At 43.6% G+C, this 18,429-nt stretch overlaps 1 protein-coding gene across 8 annotated transcripts in view; it reads left to right on the forward strand.

Moving 5' to 3' along the window:
- NTM (neurotrimin) overlaps positions 1–18,429 on the forward strand; it is a 965,686-nt gene that overhangs the window by 929,296 nt on the left and 17,961 nt on the right. For 4 of the 8 annotated variants that reach the window (XM_055095115.2, XM_008973271.5, XM_034934078.4 and 1 more), the window contains 4 exons: positions 7,615–7,749; positions 10,055–10,175; positions 14,499–14,650; positions 17,614–17,649. In XM_055095115.2, the coding sequence (XP_054951090.1) occupies positions 7,615–7,749; positions 10,055–10,175; positions 14,499–14,650; positions 17,614–17,649 (444 nt within the window). The remainder of the gene's footprint in view (positions 1–7,614; positions 7,750–10,054; positions 10,176–14,498; positions 14,651–17,613; positions 17,650–18,429) is intronic. The other 4 variants (XM_055095116.2, XM_055095118.2, XM_003819856.6 and 1 more) reach the window with 1 other exon arrangement.

Raw genomic sequence — 18,429 nt, forward strand, 5'->3', positions numbered from 1 at the left:
ATTATCAGTCACATCCTGTTTTAAGTCAAGAGAGTAGAGTTTTCTAGTTAAAGGATCTGTGGTGAATCCTTTGTAAGATTTATTATTATTAAGTTCCTACTGGCAAAGCAGAGGTCTGATTATTATTTCATTTCTGAGTTGAGATGTTCTTGTATCAAGGATCATGTGTATTAAAAATGTGATAAAGCCTAATTAGGGTTGCAGTAAAAATAAAGATCGTGATAGCTATGATTTCCTGAGAGCTTCCTATATGCTAAGTACTTTACTCATATTTAGTCATTTAATGCTCACAATAATACTATGAGGTAATCTTATGTTCTCCATTTTACAGAAGAGGAATCTGAAGTGCACAGAACTGAACTGTCAGATAATACTGTCTATAGGGCTCGAGTGCAGAAATGCTAGAGCTCATCACTGCCCCCACAGTGCAGCCGGGGGAAGTGGTGCTTACAGCTGCTATCAACTCTTCAACCATTGCTCCAGCCTAGTATCAGGCCTACAGAAGCTATCCTATGCAGATCATTCGACATGAATGTCACATTGTGGAAACACTTTTTAACACTGATGGTTTCACCCTGTTGCAGCGGATATTGCTGTGTGGGTTATGTGGGTAGCTCCCATGTCCCCAGCCTTGTCTAGCTTAGCAGCACAGGTTTGCATTAATTCCATATTACTTTGCCTCTCAGCACCCATCTGCCTGCCTGGGACCCTCCCTTTACCTCAGAACTGGCTCTGGTATTTCTTGGAGTCCCTGTTACGTGCTTAAATACAAGTCTTCTTGTGCCACCCCCTTTGACAGTCTCTCACATGGCCTCTGCTGCCACTTGGAGTGGGGCTGTTTTTGAGCCTTATCGTTCTATGCTTTCCAGCTCCCAGGACTGCACTGAGTCCTCAAGGGGGACCTGGTGTGAAGAAGGCCTTCCCCAGTTCATCAGCAGGCCTTGACACCAGAACTCACAGTGGCACCATACACCTCTGTATTAGTCTGTTCTCACACTGCTATAAGGACATACCCAAGACTGGATAATTTATAAAGAAAAGAGGTTTAATCGACTCACAGTTCCTCAGGGCTGGGGAGGCCTCAGGAACTTACAATCAGGGCAGAAGGGGAAACAAACACGTCCTTCTTCACATGGCAGCAGGAAGAAGAATGAGTGCCCAGCGAAGTGGGAAGCTCCTTATAAAACCATCAGATCTTGTGAGAACTAACTCACTATCATGAGAACGGGATGGGGGAAACCACTCCCATGATTCAATTATCTCCACCTGTTCCCTCCCATGACATGTGGGGATTATAGGAACTACAATGCACGATGAGATTTGGGTAGGGACACAGCCAAACCTCTAAAGTCTTTCATGAAAACAGCTTCTTTCCTTTCTGGCCAAGCCCACTTTCTTCATCAGACCTCAAAATCAGTTCCTGGGGCTTGCACATGTTGGTATTGAGGAAGAGGAGTCTCACCTCTGTCTGTCTTATCTCCCAGCATCTGAGCAAAACCATGCCTTCATCCAGTCAAAACAGAAAACCTTGAATGTTCATCAGCCATCATAATGGCACTGGGGGAATACAACTGTCCTTGAGGTCAGCCTGGGTTTAACAGGAACACCTGATGCAACCTGAGATGGTGGAGAGAGCAGTGGCTGCAGAGCTGGTGCAGGACTGGAATGTCACTGCTAGTCATGGGATATGGGCTAAATTTTAAAAATGATTCCTTCCAACTCTCCAATTCTGGGAGTCTATGTTCTGTATCTTTTTCAATTTCTGACGTCCAAAGATTGTATCTCAGCTGGTATATATGCCATAAAAATATTAAGCAAGGAGGCAGCTGTGTCCTCTCCTCTCCAGTAGCTACAGCTGTACTCCTGACAAGCTTATTCTTGGGTATGATAAAAATGGTCGCTGTGGGTATTATTATTTTCAGTTATAAAGATTTTTAATGCCCAATCTATGAAGTCAGAAATGTGGGATTTTCTTTTCCAAAGGGATGTTATGCACACAAGACAGTCTCTGTCATTCGATTAGTTGTAAATGCTAAGCTCAGCACTTTGGACAACACCAAACCCCTGTGGGGATTTGGGGGCAGGTGTGATCACATATCCAGCTTGCTTCATTTCCCTGCTTCGGTTGTCGTATTCCACTTAATGAAATAGCTGTATTTCCAAAAAGTTGGCTGTAAAACAAATTTCTGTTAGATAAATCATACTTCTTCATTGATCTACACTTTTAAATTAAGGATGCCTTCTCCTGAGGAAATAATTGGCCCCAAAACTAAATATAAATTATACTACACACTCGATAAACCTTTTAAAATCACATATTTAAAGAAAATCTTTTCTGTTAGAACACTAATAGTGATGATATTTCCTAAAGTCAGGAAATACAATGATCATGCTAAGAACTACGACTGTACGTGGTGTTCTTTTGGGAATGGGGCCACAGGAGGGTTAGGTGAGCAACAAGGGGTCTCTGACTTTTTTTAATTGAATTCAATGTGTTGTTCTGGGTCTGTCAGCCAGAAGTTAGTCAATAAGAAGTTGACAAATTTTAAAATTATGTAAACTGGTTTCCTAGCTGTCTTGAGAGCCAGAGATGTCCAAGAACCTGGTTCCTGCTGTCAAAGGCCTTCAATCGCATTGGAAAAAGAAGCCCCCTGTGTGCAGCACAAGACAGCTACTCAAAAACTTGATTACAGTTGCAGGAGCAGTGGATTGGACATCAGGAGGCATGGTGTGCTCCATCACTGACCAGATGTGTGCCCACAGACTCCTCTAAGCTTCAGTTTCCCACAAGAAAAATACGAGGCTTGAGCGAAATCACTAGTTCCCAAACTTGCCTATTCGTGAGAATTTCCTAGGAAGATTATGCAAGCACCTCATCCCAGGAGATTCTGGTTTAGTGGGTATGGGTGGGACCTAGAATTCTATATTTTAAGCAACTACTCTAGTGAATTCTACTACAGACAGACTATGTACTAGCAGAGCAACTATGGAATTATATAACCATTCATGTCCCCTTAAGCTCTTTAATTCTGTTATGATTTTAAAGACTAGATGAACTGAATGTGCAACAATAGTGCAGAACAGCCAGAGGCACCAAGAGTTAGGAGACAAAAGGGAATGTATTAGTGTCCCAGGACTACTGTGACAAGGCACAAAAAACTGGGTGCTTTACAACAAGAAAACTGTACAGTGCTGGAGGCTAGAAGTCAAAATCAAGTGATTGGTTGGACCATGCTCTCTCTGACAGTGACAGGGGAGAACCCTCCCTCGCCTCTCCTGGCTTCTGGTATGCACCAGCAATTCCTGGCGTTCCTTGGCTCATAGAAGCATCACTCCTATCACATGGTAATCTTCACCCTGTGTGTCTTCACACTACCCTTTCTCTGTGCGTGTCTGCCCGAATCCCTTTTTATAAGGACACCAGTCAGATTAGATTAGGGTCTACCATAATACCTCATTTTAATTTAATTACCTTTGTAAAGACCTTTTTCCAAATATAGTCACTCTCTGAGGTACTGATGGTTAGGATCTCAACATACCTTTTTTGGGAGGACACAATTGAACCCATAATAGGGTGTTTGCAAGGAAGAGTTAAAATTTGAAAGAAAGGTGGTATTTGCTTAGATAGATAGACAAAAAAAACAAAAAAACAAAAACAATCTGTGAAGAACAAATCATCATGTTGGTCCAGGATGAGAACTAGCATGGCCTGGCAGGAGAGCTGCGGCAGTGGCAGTGGTGGCGTGGTATACCAGTTGTTTAGACTAAGTTCTACAGAGGGCTTCTCCTGGGCCCCTCAGTGTCCCCACTGCACTCCACGTGTTGTCTTTCACAGCAACCCTAGAAGTAGGTAACGTTATTCTGATTGTGCAGATGAAGATATGGTGGTACAGGGGAGTTAGGTGACCTACCCCATCATGAAACTAGAGGGTAGAGAATTGTTTTTTTCTGATCCAAACTTTTGCCTCTTAGGACAATGATCTGTTGCCTTCTTCATAGCACTTGTGCAAAATAAACTTGGGTGAATAGATCAGGGCTACTTTGTGGAGGGCTTTGATAATAAGGGAGTAGAGTTTGTGTTTGACGTGACAGAAAAATAAGGAGCCATTTCTAGTGTCTGAAGAAGTGGGCCATGATGAACGGGTATTTCAGGAAGATGAGTGTGTTATTTCCACCTGAGGATGCATTTTCTTTACAGAAAGAAAAAGCAGACTTATAATGAGAGGCTGTTGACCGTGAAGAGTTTCTTTTCATAGGGTTTTATCAAGTGGTTTGCCTCTTCCCCACTGATGTCTCTTAACCAAGAATATCCTTCAGCACTTTAAAGACTATGCTTGCTTTTTTTTTTTTTTTTACCCAATATGCTTTGTAAGTTCCTCACACTAGTGATAAAGCACTGATCACTTCATAGCCACAGCACAAATGCTTTTAAACGAAACTTTTCGTTGATTTATTAACTCTAGAAAGTCAGATTGCAGTTTAGTGTTTTTGGGGGCTTGTTTGAGGCATCTCCTTTAGGAACCTGATTTTGGGTGGTTCAAAGTTTATTTTGTTATGTGTAAACTGACCAACTTTCTCTCTGGTTTTGCCATATATGCCTCTAGTAGAGAAAAAGGTGGGTGAGGAGAAAAGTGAGCATAATGACAATGAAAGGTTAAATTTATTCAGCATATTACTATGTACAAGTCACTTTTTACATGCCTTACCCAACTTAATCAAAAAGTGTACATGTAATAACTGGTGAGCAATGAAGTCATTGTGATTTCTCTGGGATCGCACATTTGGTCCAGGGAACATAGGAAAGTAGGATTAAGCCTCACTGTTCCTGCAGGATGACTTGAGGAAAAATCTCCTTTCTCTGGAATTAGAAATTTGGATCAGTAGAGACCGTACGCCTTCCCCAAAACTTGAGCCACCCAACGTCCTTTCCTACACAAGATCACCTGACATAAATATACAAAACTACACATAAATTAATGTGGCACCCATGTCCCCACAGAAAACTGATGAGTTCTCGATTTTGACTGCCATAATATTTGTGTAACTGCATTTCAGTCCAGGACTGTCATGCCTCCAACAGGCCTTTCCATTTGGATGTCCATGACAAGTTGGCCCCTGCAAATCTCGCTGTGGCCACAAAAGAGCATATTTGAATTATGGAATTGAAACAGATGCATGAACTTTAGCTGGAGAGCACAAGAGATCCAGAGAACCTCTGTCTTTTTGTTTGTTTCCCCGCTTTGGTGATGTAATACACAGCTTCGCAGGAGACCTGAGGTCCAATCAGTCCCTGCTCCGACCCTGGAGCTCAATGCAGAAACAGCTGTCCAGAGCTAATTTATTTCCTAATGCTGCGGCACTGTTAATTTATAAATTACACTGGTAATTTGAGCTATTATTAATTTCAGATGGTGTAGGGCAAGCCTAATTAAAATATGACACCAATTGCCACACATATGTACCAAGGACTACCATTTAAAATTAATGGGAATATTAAGTGTGACACTGGTCTCCGAGATGCTTGGCACAGTAATTATAGCATTCTGGCAGGGGAAGATCTGACAAATGTAAGCCCGTGGTTGGTAGCAAATAAACAAGGACAACACAAGAGGAATTACAGATTCTTCATTTAAAGCTCTTCTCAATTCTTCCACCCATCCTCAAATCAAGGTTAGTACCTTTCCCCTAAAGATGCTTATCAAACAATATTCATAAAGGCTACTGAGACCATTAGAAGTGTCTTACTGGTAGGAACTATGAGTCTATTTGGGTTAATGTTGTTTGTCCTCTTCACATCCTGGTCTTTTTGGCTGTGTTTTCTACTTATGAAGAGGTTCCTTCTTTGTCTTGTGAATTTAATATCTCTTTCTTGTTTGTTGTAATGGACATAGGCTGTTCTTTTCCTCTTCTGTATGTAACAGAGGCAAGAAACCGTCTGTACATACATAGTGTAGTTTGCATATGGCATGAAGATGTATGAGATGAGGCCCCAGTTGGGCCTACTGCTGGGCAGTGGCACAGACTTATCATGGCCAAAGAGTGCTGATCGAATGGAACAAGGCAGTGGCCCTTGTTCACAAGACCATGGTCTTGTTGTTGTTGCTGTTGTTATTGTTATTGTGGTTATCTGGACAAAACAGTGACTTCAACACTGTTATGGAACACATACAAGCATCCCTTACATACCGCACACATCATCCCTTGTTGTATCGGTTTTTTACAGCTACTGTTTTCGTGCTCTGGGCCAGCAGAAACACGTGGCATTATGGAAGGGTTTTCTGACCTGGAGAGAAATGTCTCTTTGTTCCCTTTCTTGGGCCACTCATGTTAATACAGTGCTGCACCCCCTGAAGCTGTGCCTCCAACCAGATTATAGGAGTAATAACTAAATCAACAGGTGGGCAGCACACGAGAGTTTTGGAGTGCTTTCGTGCATGTGTGTGTGTGAGTGTGTACATATATATGTAGGCATGTTTGTGTGTTAGTCTAAATAGCCCCGTGACCCTGTGAGGTATTAGGATTGTATGTATATTACATTTGGGAAAATGCTTCTCAATTGCTAGGGACAGTCTTATGCCTGTTGTCTGCTAATAATCATTAATTACTAGCACCTCATTTCCTTTTAAAGGTATCCAGGTTTAGGATGCTGTCTTTCTAATTACCCTCATTTAAGAGAGAAGGGAGGATAGCTTGGGATTTAAGCCCTAACTTTTGTTTTTCATTGTCTTTTGGCAAGGAAGCGAAGGCTCAGGTGCCTCTGGGAGAGAACTTTGAAATCTCCTCTAGCCTTAAATATCTTGGTCTTTCAATAACTGAGTGCTCATGGCCAGACGTCAGGCACAGAGTCTGGTATGTGAAGCGTTGTTATTATTACTCATAATTTTTCACTGAAGACAGTGAGTCCCGCAATGATTAGGGGACTGAGTGGATTCGCAGCCACGTCGCCTGATGAATCTCTGACATGCTTACAACTAGGCATCGAGTGCGGAGTCCCATTGCTGGTCTGTCTTTAGGATCTTGTACCTAGGAGCTCTAGCAGATCGAAGTTTAGCACGTTGATTTCTGCCTATCCAATTAATTGTGAGTCAAAAAACAGAAAATTAAATTTTTTATGTTAGTGTTTCTGCTACCTTTGTGATGCACGTGTGTGTGTGTATGTGTATGTAGCTGCTGGTGTGGCATTTTCAATTAATTTATGCTCAAGTGTGCAGTCATAAATTTTATATTCAAGGCTCAGTCTAAGTGATACCTTGAGATCAGAAAGAGTTAAGGTGCCTGACTCAGATCCCAGAGCACGATGGCTTGGTAAGATACAGGCAGTGTAAATGTCAAAATTATTAATCACTTATTGGGACCAGTAATTCTCTAGGCACTGTGCTTTGTTCAGTTAGGAACACAAACATTTCAGCTGTTCCACTGCGGAGCCAAGGAAAAGTTGGTGGTGTGGAGGTGTAGAAGAGACGGAGGAGGGATAACCCACACAGTTCCTCAGAATCTGAACTTACAACTGGCAAATTATCTGCAGACATAGCAATTTTATACTTTGTTTTCTAAGTGAACATGTTTGGTCTTTTTTTCCTTGTATTTCACCACACGTTACTGGTTTTCCCGCAGCGGTTGGCTTTGTGAGTGAAGACGAATACTTGGAAATTCAGGGCATCACCCGGGAGCAGTCAGGGGACTACGAGTGCAGTGCCTCCAATGACGTGGCCGCGCCCGTGGTACGGAGAGTAAAGGTCACCGTGAACTGTAAGTGTTCTCACCACCACGCGCCCTGCACGTGCATCAGGCTGGCCTGTTGTCACAGCCACCACCCAGAGCCCATTGGCACAGCCAGTTACTGACTTAGGGTGGGAAGAATGCAGCACCACTTTCCACACTCTGCTTTCAGGAGCAAACATTTCAAACTCGAGTTTTTGACACTTCAAGGTGTCACAGTGTCACGCTGAAAGAAAAAGTAGCTAAAGTAACTGAATATAATGCCAAACTTGACTTGCATGGCTGGCAGATCATTAAATGGCATTCAGCTCATAATTTTTTAAACACGTCTTCAAATCCAAAATTTTCCCATAATTTACTCACACAATACAGTTGTGCTGGAGCCTCTCACTGTCTAGACCAGACATCTCCATAATGGGACAAGAAACCATGTGCTAGAGTGTATGAAGGAAGTTTCAAACTTCCATTTATGGTATGTCTATTATATCTCATTATTTTACAATTATAGATGTGCATGGTATACATACAAATAGCTACGATATAGATCTTAGAGGATGTAACAATAAATTTGCTTGTTACTAATAGAGATACAGAATCCAAAAAGTTTGGAAGGCGCTGTGTGGACCCCTCATTCTCCTTTCTCAGCCTTCCAGATTGTCTCTGACATCAATCCTACTTGAATTTGCTACCTCCTTTCACTCTTTTCCCTCTGGGTTCCTCATTATGTACCTTGACTTAGCTCCCTACAACATTCTGGAGGTTTTCTCTGCTGTGCACATTCCAGGAAGACTTACGAAGCAATAGAACTCAATAACTAAATCGGCAAACGAGATGACTTCCCTTCAAAACTTGGGTGGGGTGGAGTTAGGAGAAGGATACTGTATCTAGGAGAATATCCAATCTTTCAGATTTAGGTTTGTGTTACAATGTGAACCCAGTCAATATGAAGCAGTTTAAGAAGCAAGGCAATAGGTATAAAAATGCTGTCATTTTAAAAATCATATCACAAGTTTTTACAAAGGGACTTAAGAGGATTTACAGTTTATAAAGATGAACTTAAAACATAAAGAAACAGAAGCAAAGAAAAAATATGCTTAGGAAAATGAGTGAAAGCTAGGAAAACCTCAGCACATGAAATATTACCGCAAGACTGCTAGGTGCAGGTGCAGAATTTGGCTCAGCCTTGCGAAAGCAAAGAGGGAAACATCACCTGCTTTAAGATTTATGTTGTCCATAAGATAAAAGCAAATTAGTTGCTTGGGAGAAACACTGCTTTTCGTGGTACTGAGACCCTAGAGAAAATTCTCTTCAGGGTCTCCACAAATAGAGCACTTTGGGAGAGAGTCAGCAACATCACGTACAATATTTCTGCCTTAAATAGAATAGCCAGTTTATTGTGGCTGTTTTTCATAATACCCTGTAATATAAACTGGTAGAATGTGAAGGGTAGTTTGGTAAAGACGTCAAATGAATGCAAACCAAGTGCGTAGGCCTAGCTTGGTCACCTGCTCTGGTTTGATTCAGGGATCTGTTTTAGAATACCAAGAATGACTGATCTGTATATCCTTCAGGCAATTCTCCTTGAATATTATTTCTTGCAACTGAGCTTTTGATGGGAATTGAATAGTTCGAGGTTATATACTTTTGGCAAGAACCTGGTGTGCAGAAATTCTAGAAGGCTGATTAAAGGTGCTGACTGTCAACCCGTGGAGTGTAGGGTTGATGGGCTGGCATCATCCTATGAAAGTTAAAAAGTTTAAACAGAAAAAATGCTTGAGTACATGGTCATTTCAGCTCTGTACAGAGGAGAACAAAAGCAGTACATGAAAGAAAGACCCAGCTTTTTCTTAGAGCGGCATCAAAAAGGTTTTTATTCTCTGGTACAATTTATGTAGCAGTTTTACCTTCTAAGTAAGCAGAGCCAGGGCAGAGACTGAGAAACAAAATCAACAAATGAAGCAGCCTTCTTCATTTTAAAATGCTATAGGTCAGGTGCAGTGCCCTGTAATCCCAGCCCTTTTGGAGGCTGAGGCGAGCAGATCACCTGAGGTCAGGAGTTGGAGACCAGCCTGGCCAACATGGTGAAACCCCGTCTCTGCTAAAAATACAAAAATTAGGCAGGCATGGTGCCGTGCACCTGTAATCCCAATTACTTGGGAAGCTGATGCAGGAGAATTGCTTGAACCTGGGAGGCGGAAGCTGCAGTGAGCCAAGATCGTGCCACTGCATTCCAGCCTGAGCCACAAGAGCGAGACTCCATCTCAAAAAAAAAAAAAAAAAAAAAAAAAAAAAAAAAAAAGAGGGGGGGGTGCTATGAGACATCTTCTTTTTGCAGATCCACCATACATTTCAGAAGCCAAGGGTACAGGTGTCCCCGTGGGACAAAAGGGGACACTGCAGTGTGAAGCCTCAGCAGTCCCCTCAGCAGAATTCCAGTGGTACAAGGATGACAAAAGGTAAAGCTTCCTTCTTTCCTATCCCACCCCCACCCCCATCTCCAGGAGAAACTTTTCCAGGGTCCTGATTCCACATGGTTGCAAACGAGTTCTATAAAATCCTCTTCTGAACTTATCTCTATAGGGGGCAAATGTGCAAAGAAGTCTTTTCTTAACATTAATGGATTTCAGCTACGTGTTTAATGTCACCATGTAGAATTATCACTGGCCAACCAACAGATCTGAAAGGTAACTTTTTTTAGGAAAGCAAAATCACAAAGGAAAGGCCACCAGGAGCATTGTAAGGCCTGTGAATTTTTTATAGGCCAAGAACATAATGTGTTCTGCCTGAAGCTATTTTTACCACATTCTCAGGCTTGCGTGAAGGAGTTAGGAAGGCTCTCGGGGCCCTGGGAGTGGCTAATAAGTTAGCTGCAGCTAGCAGGTCTCCCCTCCTGTTCCAGACACTGTCAGTAGCGGTGTGTAAGAGTCCATGACCCAATTTAGCCCTCCCTTTGTGCCCAAGTTGTTCTTTTACTGTAGGAGAAAAGAGAAGGGACTATTCCCTTCCTTCCCATTGTCACAGCATCCTCGGGATATTTGTTGTGAGTCACTGAAGATGATCATTTCCAGGCTTTATCAAATGACATATCAGTGCAGGGATCAGTAGCTCAGTACAGCCAGGCACCATGGCAATTGCTGTTATCAAAGAGCCATTTTTAAGGGGGATGAACAACGGGAAATGGGCAAGAGCTGCCTGTGTTCAGAACATTTTCATTGAAAAAGAGGTGGTGGCATAGGGGAGGCAAGAGAGTCCTGAGGTGCATGTGCGGTGGAGTGAGAGCAAGGAGTGAGGGAGGCCAGGAGGCTGAGAAGGAAAAACAATGAAGAGGGCATTCTGAGAAGGAGAGCAGCATGAGAAACTGCAGGCCAGGAGCAAGTGAATGGCCGCCCACGCTGTGTGCACGTCTTCAGCCAGCCTTGGCTTTGTTTCCTTATGAGGTCAGTCAGACACCTAAAGCTCTTTCTAGTCTCTAGATCGAAAATTGAATTTTGTTTAGAACCACGTCAATCAGTTTTAAGATTCACTGGGTTTTATCATAATCCTCCCAAATGAAAAGCAGTGTTTTGTTTTTAAAAAAAAAAAATTTAAGGACACATTCTGGCAGCTTCTAGTGAGATGTATTATATTCATCTAGCCCATTTTACAAATGAAAGAACTAAGACACAAAGAGGAAAAACAAACTAACTCATGAAGAAATAGAGCTGGCTTTCCCCTTCTTCCAAGAAAGAAGAATGAAGCAGACTGGAGTGTGTTTTTCTGATAAATATGGTTTCCTTACTTAGAAATTCTGTTTCACTTATACGCTTCCTCTTCGACCTTCTTATTGTACTAAGAAGTAAACTGAGGCATAAAAATTAATTATTGAACCAAACCAAACAAAAAACCTATTGAGCTATGGGGTCAGTTCCCAAATCTTCAATTGTCTAGGTCTTAATGAAAAGTCATCAGCTGCGTCCTATTATTATTCCAATTCTTTATTGGAGAAAAATAGAAAAAAAATATATAAGGGAAAGCAAAATCTTCTTAGAGGAAAATAAAGCAAAAGTGGCCAATGGCGAGTAAAAGGATGAGAGAGCTCTCCTCTGTGCGGCATCTCTGGTCACAATAGGGACAGCTGTCCTTGCCACCATTCACCCAGTAGGAGAGAGCAGGCTGGCAGGGCCAGGGACAGTCTTCAGAGGCCCCTGGCTCAGGCAGCTTTGTTTCTGTCTTTCAGTTCTTCTGATGGCCTCTCCTTTTCTCCCCTTTCCATTTAGTGGTTTAGTCAGTTTTCCCTTCGCTGCACATGTATTTATTTATTTCTAGTGTGCTGGCATGAGACAGGGGCTGTCTTTCCTCCTGGCACCCAGCTCAGCTGCAGCATCCCTGCCTCTGAGGTCCTGGTCACAGCAAGTTGGGTCTGCCAGGTAGGTCTCCCAAGGCATATTGTGTCTGCCCTAGGGGAAAGGCCAGCTCTAGCCCATCTCCCATTTTCAGTGAGATGAGCAGACTTCCAAGGCAGATTAAAGGAAACTGTGTGGTGAGGACAGGCAGTTTTCTCAAGAGTTAGTTAGGTGAGAAGTCTTTTGGCCACATGCCAGAATGACTCCACTGCACGCTATTGTATGTGTTATCCAACAAAGGAAGAGGAACGGAATGCTATACCTACAGAAGGCCACCCATCCAACAGGGGCATTGACCAATGAAAAGCCCACAGCTTTGGTAAGAAACTGAGGCCTGGAAGCAGTGCGGGATGGAGGGGATGTGTGCCCGCACAGAGAAGGGGAAAGCGTGTCCTCCCAGGAGCTGCAAAGCCTGCAAAGTGCTGCTGGCCCCCTGTGCTGTTTTTAGCTAAAGACATTTCAGAGCTGTCAAGCAGGAGCCTACTTTCAGTTAAGTTTCTCCCCACTGCAGAGCTGAAATCTCATTCACAGTTTGGTTATGATGGGAAAGCTTCCTCCCCATGGTGGACGAATGGTGTCAAAACGGCCAGTGGGATCAATCAGCCTGACTTGCTCGCAGAATCCTCCCGGTGAGTGGTATGGACAGCACCCCCTAGAGGATCAATGTGTACATAGCAAGCTGGAAATGTAAAAGTGGCCTGTGGCTGCACAGCCGGATGCCTCATTCCATTTGGACAGTGCTAGCATTTTAATGAAGCCGTGGACTCAGGCCAGTTCATTGCCCCTAGCGTTTGGAGAGGAAGGCTCCCAGAGGAACATCTACATAATGAAAAGCAAGGCAAGTCTGTCCAACCTATCTTCTGACTTCCCTGGAGGCAGATGTTGGGTGAGAACTCCGGCCAGAACCTGCCTCTCTTTTCTGATCAAGGTTACTGTAAGTTGCAGGAGTGGAGAAAATTATTCTGTAATCCCACAGAGACAGGTCTTCAGATAATGACAAAGCAGCTGCCCTCTATGCCAAAAACACTGTGACCCAGGGATGGGCAAGAGTCATCTATGTCTAACTCCATAGAAATACATTATACTGATGCCATTCTGCGGTCCGCAAAGCATTTCCTCATCATTGTCTAATGGGCTTCACTTTCTGCCTTGAGTACTGTTTGTTTTTCTCAACAGCATCCATTTGCCCCAAAGCACGTCCCCTGAATCTGTTCCAGTGTGCTCCCACCATGTTATTATCTGCTTGCTACAAGCTGTGCTCCAGCCAGGCCCTAAACAGGAAACTTAGCTTTGTGTCCATATTCCCTGAGATCCTTCATCAAGAAGGGATTTTTGCCTCAAGAGTATTCATCTTTCCCATAGCATAGAATCAGCTTCAGGGCAAGGATTACAGATTGTTTGTTTCAGGGAAAAAGTAAAAGGTTGGCTTAAAGCTCATTCTAAGAAATGGACATTTTTCGGAATCTTGCAAAGGAAAGTAGGTGGTGTCCATGATTGCCATAGGAATTGCTGTTAACAACTTCCTGAGAAGGAGGACACGTGCCTACTGACTCCAATAGCAGCTTTCTCCTTACCCTTTTATCTGCCTGGTAATAGAATCCATGGTTCTAATAAGCATACCTCACTTCCCCCAACTAACTAACTAACTCCCTGTGGCATTTCTTTAGTGGCCCCTAGACCAATGCAAGTCCTTGTGGCTTACTGGGCTGCCATTGTGGAGCTCAGGGAGACTGTCCTGGCTCTAAAGGGACATATTCTTGGGAACCTCTAATCCTTCCAGACTAATCCTCTATAATAGTCTGGGCAGATCACTCCTCCCAAGCCCTTCAGAGTCCCCTGATTAGAAAAATGAGAAAATGATGATTTTTCTCCTCTTCATAGCCAAAAAATTAAGTATTATCTATACAATGCTTCTGGTGCTTCAGGAGAAATTAGATTACCAGGTGCTCGAAAAACATTTTTTCTTTCAAATTCCTCAGGTGGCTCTTCTCTCAGAAGTTTGAGTTTTTCATTTGCATGGTTGTCATCATCATCAGGTCCACACATTTGACCACCTACTGTGTGAATCATATTGCTCTGAATGCCACACAGCTGGCAGGGGTTATTTGTTGTGGTGTTGCTGTCAGACTACAAAGCCAGGATGAGAGGCTAGGGAGATCAGATGTTCTGATAGGAGTGACCCTGGGCACATATGTGAAAAATCAAGAAACAACGTGTCACTCACTGTGTGTGAACTACTACTACATTATGGTGTGGTTGAGTGGATCAAATAATGGTTATAATGATGTCAGAAGGGGGGCAAGGAGAAGACCACGAATCCCTGGGCCTATCTTCTTCCTATGAGTACACATAACCATCTTGTTTTCTTCTTTTTTTGTCTTCTTTTGTTTCTCTCAGACTGATTGAAGGAAAGAAAGGGGTGAAAGTGGAAAACAGACCTTTCCTCTCAAAACTCATCTTCTTCAATGTCTCTGAACATGACTATGGGAACTACACTTGCGTGGCCTCCAACAAGCTGGGCCACACCAATGCCAGCATCATGCTATTTGGTGAGACTGTGCTCTGAGCTGGGCAAGAAGAGGGGAGAGGGTGCAGAACGGGAGAGCTGGGTGGGAGGGCCCCTCAAGGCCAGGGTCAGAGGTTAGCAGGGTATCAGTGGACATGGAGAGGGAGAAAAAAAAGAGAGAGACACAGAAAGAAATGGAGAGAGAGGGACAGAGAGACAGGGAGGAGGCAGACAGAAAGAGAAAGAACAAGAGAGACAGTTTACATGTATACAAAGTAGTATATGTATAGTACATGTATAAAAGTAGATCTCAGAAGTGGGAAAAGGAAAACGAAAAAGAATGTTCATGTTTCATTCTATAATGGAAAAGATCCCGAGATGGAGAAAAATACTTTGGAATGCCAAAAATGACATTTGATTTTTTTTTTCTCAGTGATGGCTCCTAAGCTGACTGTGGGAATCATAATTGGGTAAAATAGTCAAGAACTCAGAGGGGAACGTTTGCTATTTCAGTCTTTGCTCACTGGCTTAGTGTAAAATTTTCCCTTTTCCAAAACTGTCTCCAGTCGCTGGGACGTGAAGAGCCCCGCCTTCGTCACATATCTGGCTACTGTATTGATATCAGAAGAAAGTGAGCGAGCGCCCTTGTAAACGCTGATGCCTGCCCCTGCTAGCAGACAGCTGTGCAGACATGAGCCTGCCTTCCTGGTGGTGCCACCAGGCAGGGCTCTGGGCCTCTCATGATGGCTCCATCCCTTGATGAACGCAGATTCTCCCTAAAGGCCACAGGATTAAATTCCGGTTGCCTTTTGGGCAAATTCCTTCATACCCCATCAAGTTCTTTGAGCTTGAGATTTTTCAAACCTGTCTCCCCAATCCCTCATGTTAACAAGCACTCTTGAATGTGATGGGGAAGTGAGGGGAGGCATTTGACAGATAATTTGCAAGAACACAAATTCCTTATATTCTGAGAACTTTGGGATAATCCCATGGCCCAGCCATGTGCCCTCGGTGATAGCGTATGTGGCTTGCTCCGAATCACGAGCCTGCACTGCTTCACCACACGATCTCTGCTCACCCATTACATCCTCCTGCATTCTACCCGGCACAAATAGTAAATCCCAGCTTTATCTGAGAGAGCTGGGAAGGAGAAAGCCGCCCTTGATCGCCGAGCCAGTGGCTTGGAATGGGCAGAGCTGTGATTTGAGTGATTGATGTGTCTGGCATCTCTCACACAGGGATGATCATAAGAGCCCCTCGCATTTTTCACGCCTTTTTGGCAGGCGTCTGTCTGCATGAACAGAGACCAGGATTAGGAAGGAACAGACCCCCCTCCTTCCCTTGCTTTGCAAATCTAAATCTAAGGCTCCCCCTCAGTTTCCCATTAACCCAAGTCCTGCTCTCCACCCACAGCACTCCTCATCCTCACAGGGGTAGTCTTCCCCCCGCCACCCCCCACTTTGACCTACTCTCTCCTGACTTGGTTGCATGAAATGGTTCAGCCATTGGCTTTATCATGATTGTATACTTCCCCGGCTTCTTCTCCTTAAGCCATCTCAGGATGAGAATAGGGAGAAGCAGCAAACAGTTCTCGGAAGAGTTGAATAAATGATGACATTTATGACAAGGAAAGCAGTGAAGTGCAGGTCATCAATATGCTCTTTTCAGCAGGCACACATGTAGCTATTACAATGTCTACTTCCCATGCCCCCCGCCCTATGGGTCTATCAGCATCTGCCCTGTGCCTCCTTTGGGACGTTTCTACCATTGCCAGCTCTCTGGCGTCCAGGGTTTTCTAAAAAGGACATGAAAAAGTAATAGTATGTACTCAAATATATTTAGAAACAGTGGGTCACACCAAGATGAGTGGGGTACATGTGGGGATGTTCTTTAATGCCAGAAGTCCCAGAGCCTTAACATGCTAAATCTCTAGGGGAGAAAAAGTTTGCAGGATGTTTCAATCAGAAACCAATTTAATTTGTAAATCTCTAGGGGAGAAAAAGTTTGCAGGATGTTTCAATCAGAAACCAATTTAATTTGCTAGCTTCAGTTGAGAGATCATTCCTGAGGACTCCATCACTAGCAATGCTGCCTGGGTAACATAATTCTGTGGAGCTCGCAAACCCCATTCCTGTGTGAGATGAGTATTTGCAGCCAATAGTTTGGATGTTATTGACGCTCACCATCAATGAGGTCTTTTGACAAATATGAATTTGTTAGGGAATTTTCCATGTCAGTTTCCATTAAAAGCCAACAAGCACACTTGGGGCAGGTTGGAAAGCAGTATGTACTTTTTGTGAATATACAAACTTCTTGATGAAGTTAGAAAGGCAGCAACATTATCATCATTTTTGCCACCAACTTGTGCATAAACTGCACGCTCTCTCCAAGTGGCCTAGACATTGAGAAGTGAGGAATTCTGGTGCAAGAGACCATAGTCCGGCGGTCTGGGAACACTTAAGCCAAACGGGAGCAGGTTAGTCCTTCCCATCACAAACACCTGATCTCTAAGGTGACAGGGCTTGCAGGGGCCTCTGAGAGTTCTGCTCCCGCACTCCTGAATCACAGTGCTCTGGGGAGCTTGTTCCTACCATGGTGCCAGGGGCAAAAATTTCTGAACTTGGTGTCCTAAGATGAAACGATAGAGGTGGGGAAGTGGGAAACAAGTCTCATCTGGAAAGAAACTTTAGTCCTTTGTTATCCAGTTGGTAGCCTGGCTCAGCATGAGCTAAGAGTGAATCCAACTGCACCAGAATATGTATGGCGTAACCAGCTCCCTGCCTTCCCAGTCACGGCATTCAATATGGAAACATAAAGCATGTCAGCGTTTCTCTTGCCGCACCTTGTCCTACGCCTTTGGTTTCTGTCTTCCTTTTTTTTATATATTCCCCCAGAAATGTCTGTGAAAGGCAGTATACAAACTATATATGACAAATATATAGCACTGTATATAATATATGTGATTGTTCTCATTTTTCTCTCCTGTGTGTCCCTCAACCGATTTAGAACTAAATGAGCCTACGAGCTCAACTTTGTTGCAAGGTCAGTATCTTCCTTGCTTTATGTTTTGTCTCCCCTTCCCTCTATCCCAGAGGCCCCCTTCCCCACGCCCTTTCCCCTGCTGTGCATTACCCGAAGCGCTTGTCTGTAAAGTGTCTTAGAGGATGTGGAAGGCTATTGAAGGAGGTGATTGGGAGCCAGGGAGACTTCAAGCTCCCTTTGCTTTGCTCATCCCTTGCTCTCACTCCCCCAGGAGGGCTGGGAAGGGGAAAGAAAGAAAAGTATCGTTAAATTCTCAATGCCCAGGGATCAGCACAAAGGCAAAGGGTAGAGAGTGAGTCTGGGACCCATAGGAAGGCTACTTCAACTGACTGAGCAGTTTTCATAAAAAGGGTCTTATTGATGACCCCTCAGCAGCAGAGTCAGACACCAAGCACATGATAATTCAGATATTCTGTCAAACGCATCAGTATTCTGTCAAACGCATCAGCTGGCTCATGAGGTTCTCCAAAGGAGGAAGAAAGATACGCATGGCACTGCATGAGTGGTTGACAATACACAATGATTTCTAGGGGTGCCACTGGGGTCTAGTTTAGGGCCTGACATCTAGTAGTTCTTTGGTCTTGGGTGACTCACTAAGCCTCATTTAGACTCAATTTCCTCTTCTTTACAATACAGTTGATCTACCTTATCCACCTTACAGAGTTGTTCCAACAGCCAACGGAGAATGCATATTACAAAGGCTTTGAAAACTGTGAGGTGCATGTTGAATCTCTCTCCAGGCATAAACTGAAAGACAAGGATGCCCCTCAGTGGAACATC

The sequence above is a fragment of the Pan paniscus genome, chromosome 9, assembly GCF_029289425.2.
Source record: "Pan paniscus chromosome 9, NHGRI_mPanPan1-v2.0_pri, whole genome shotgun sequence".
Taxonomy (NCBI): domain Eukaryota; kingdom Metazoa; phylum Chordata; class Mammalia; order Primates; family Hominidae; genus Pan; species Pan paniscus.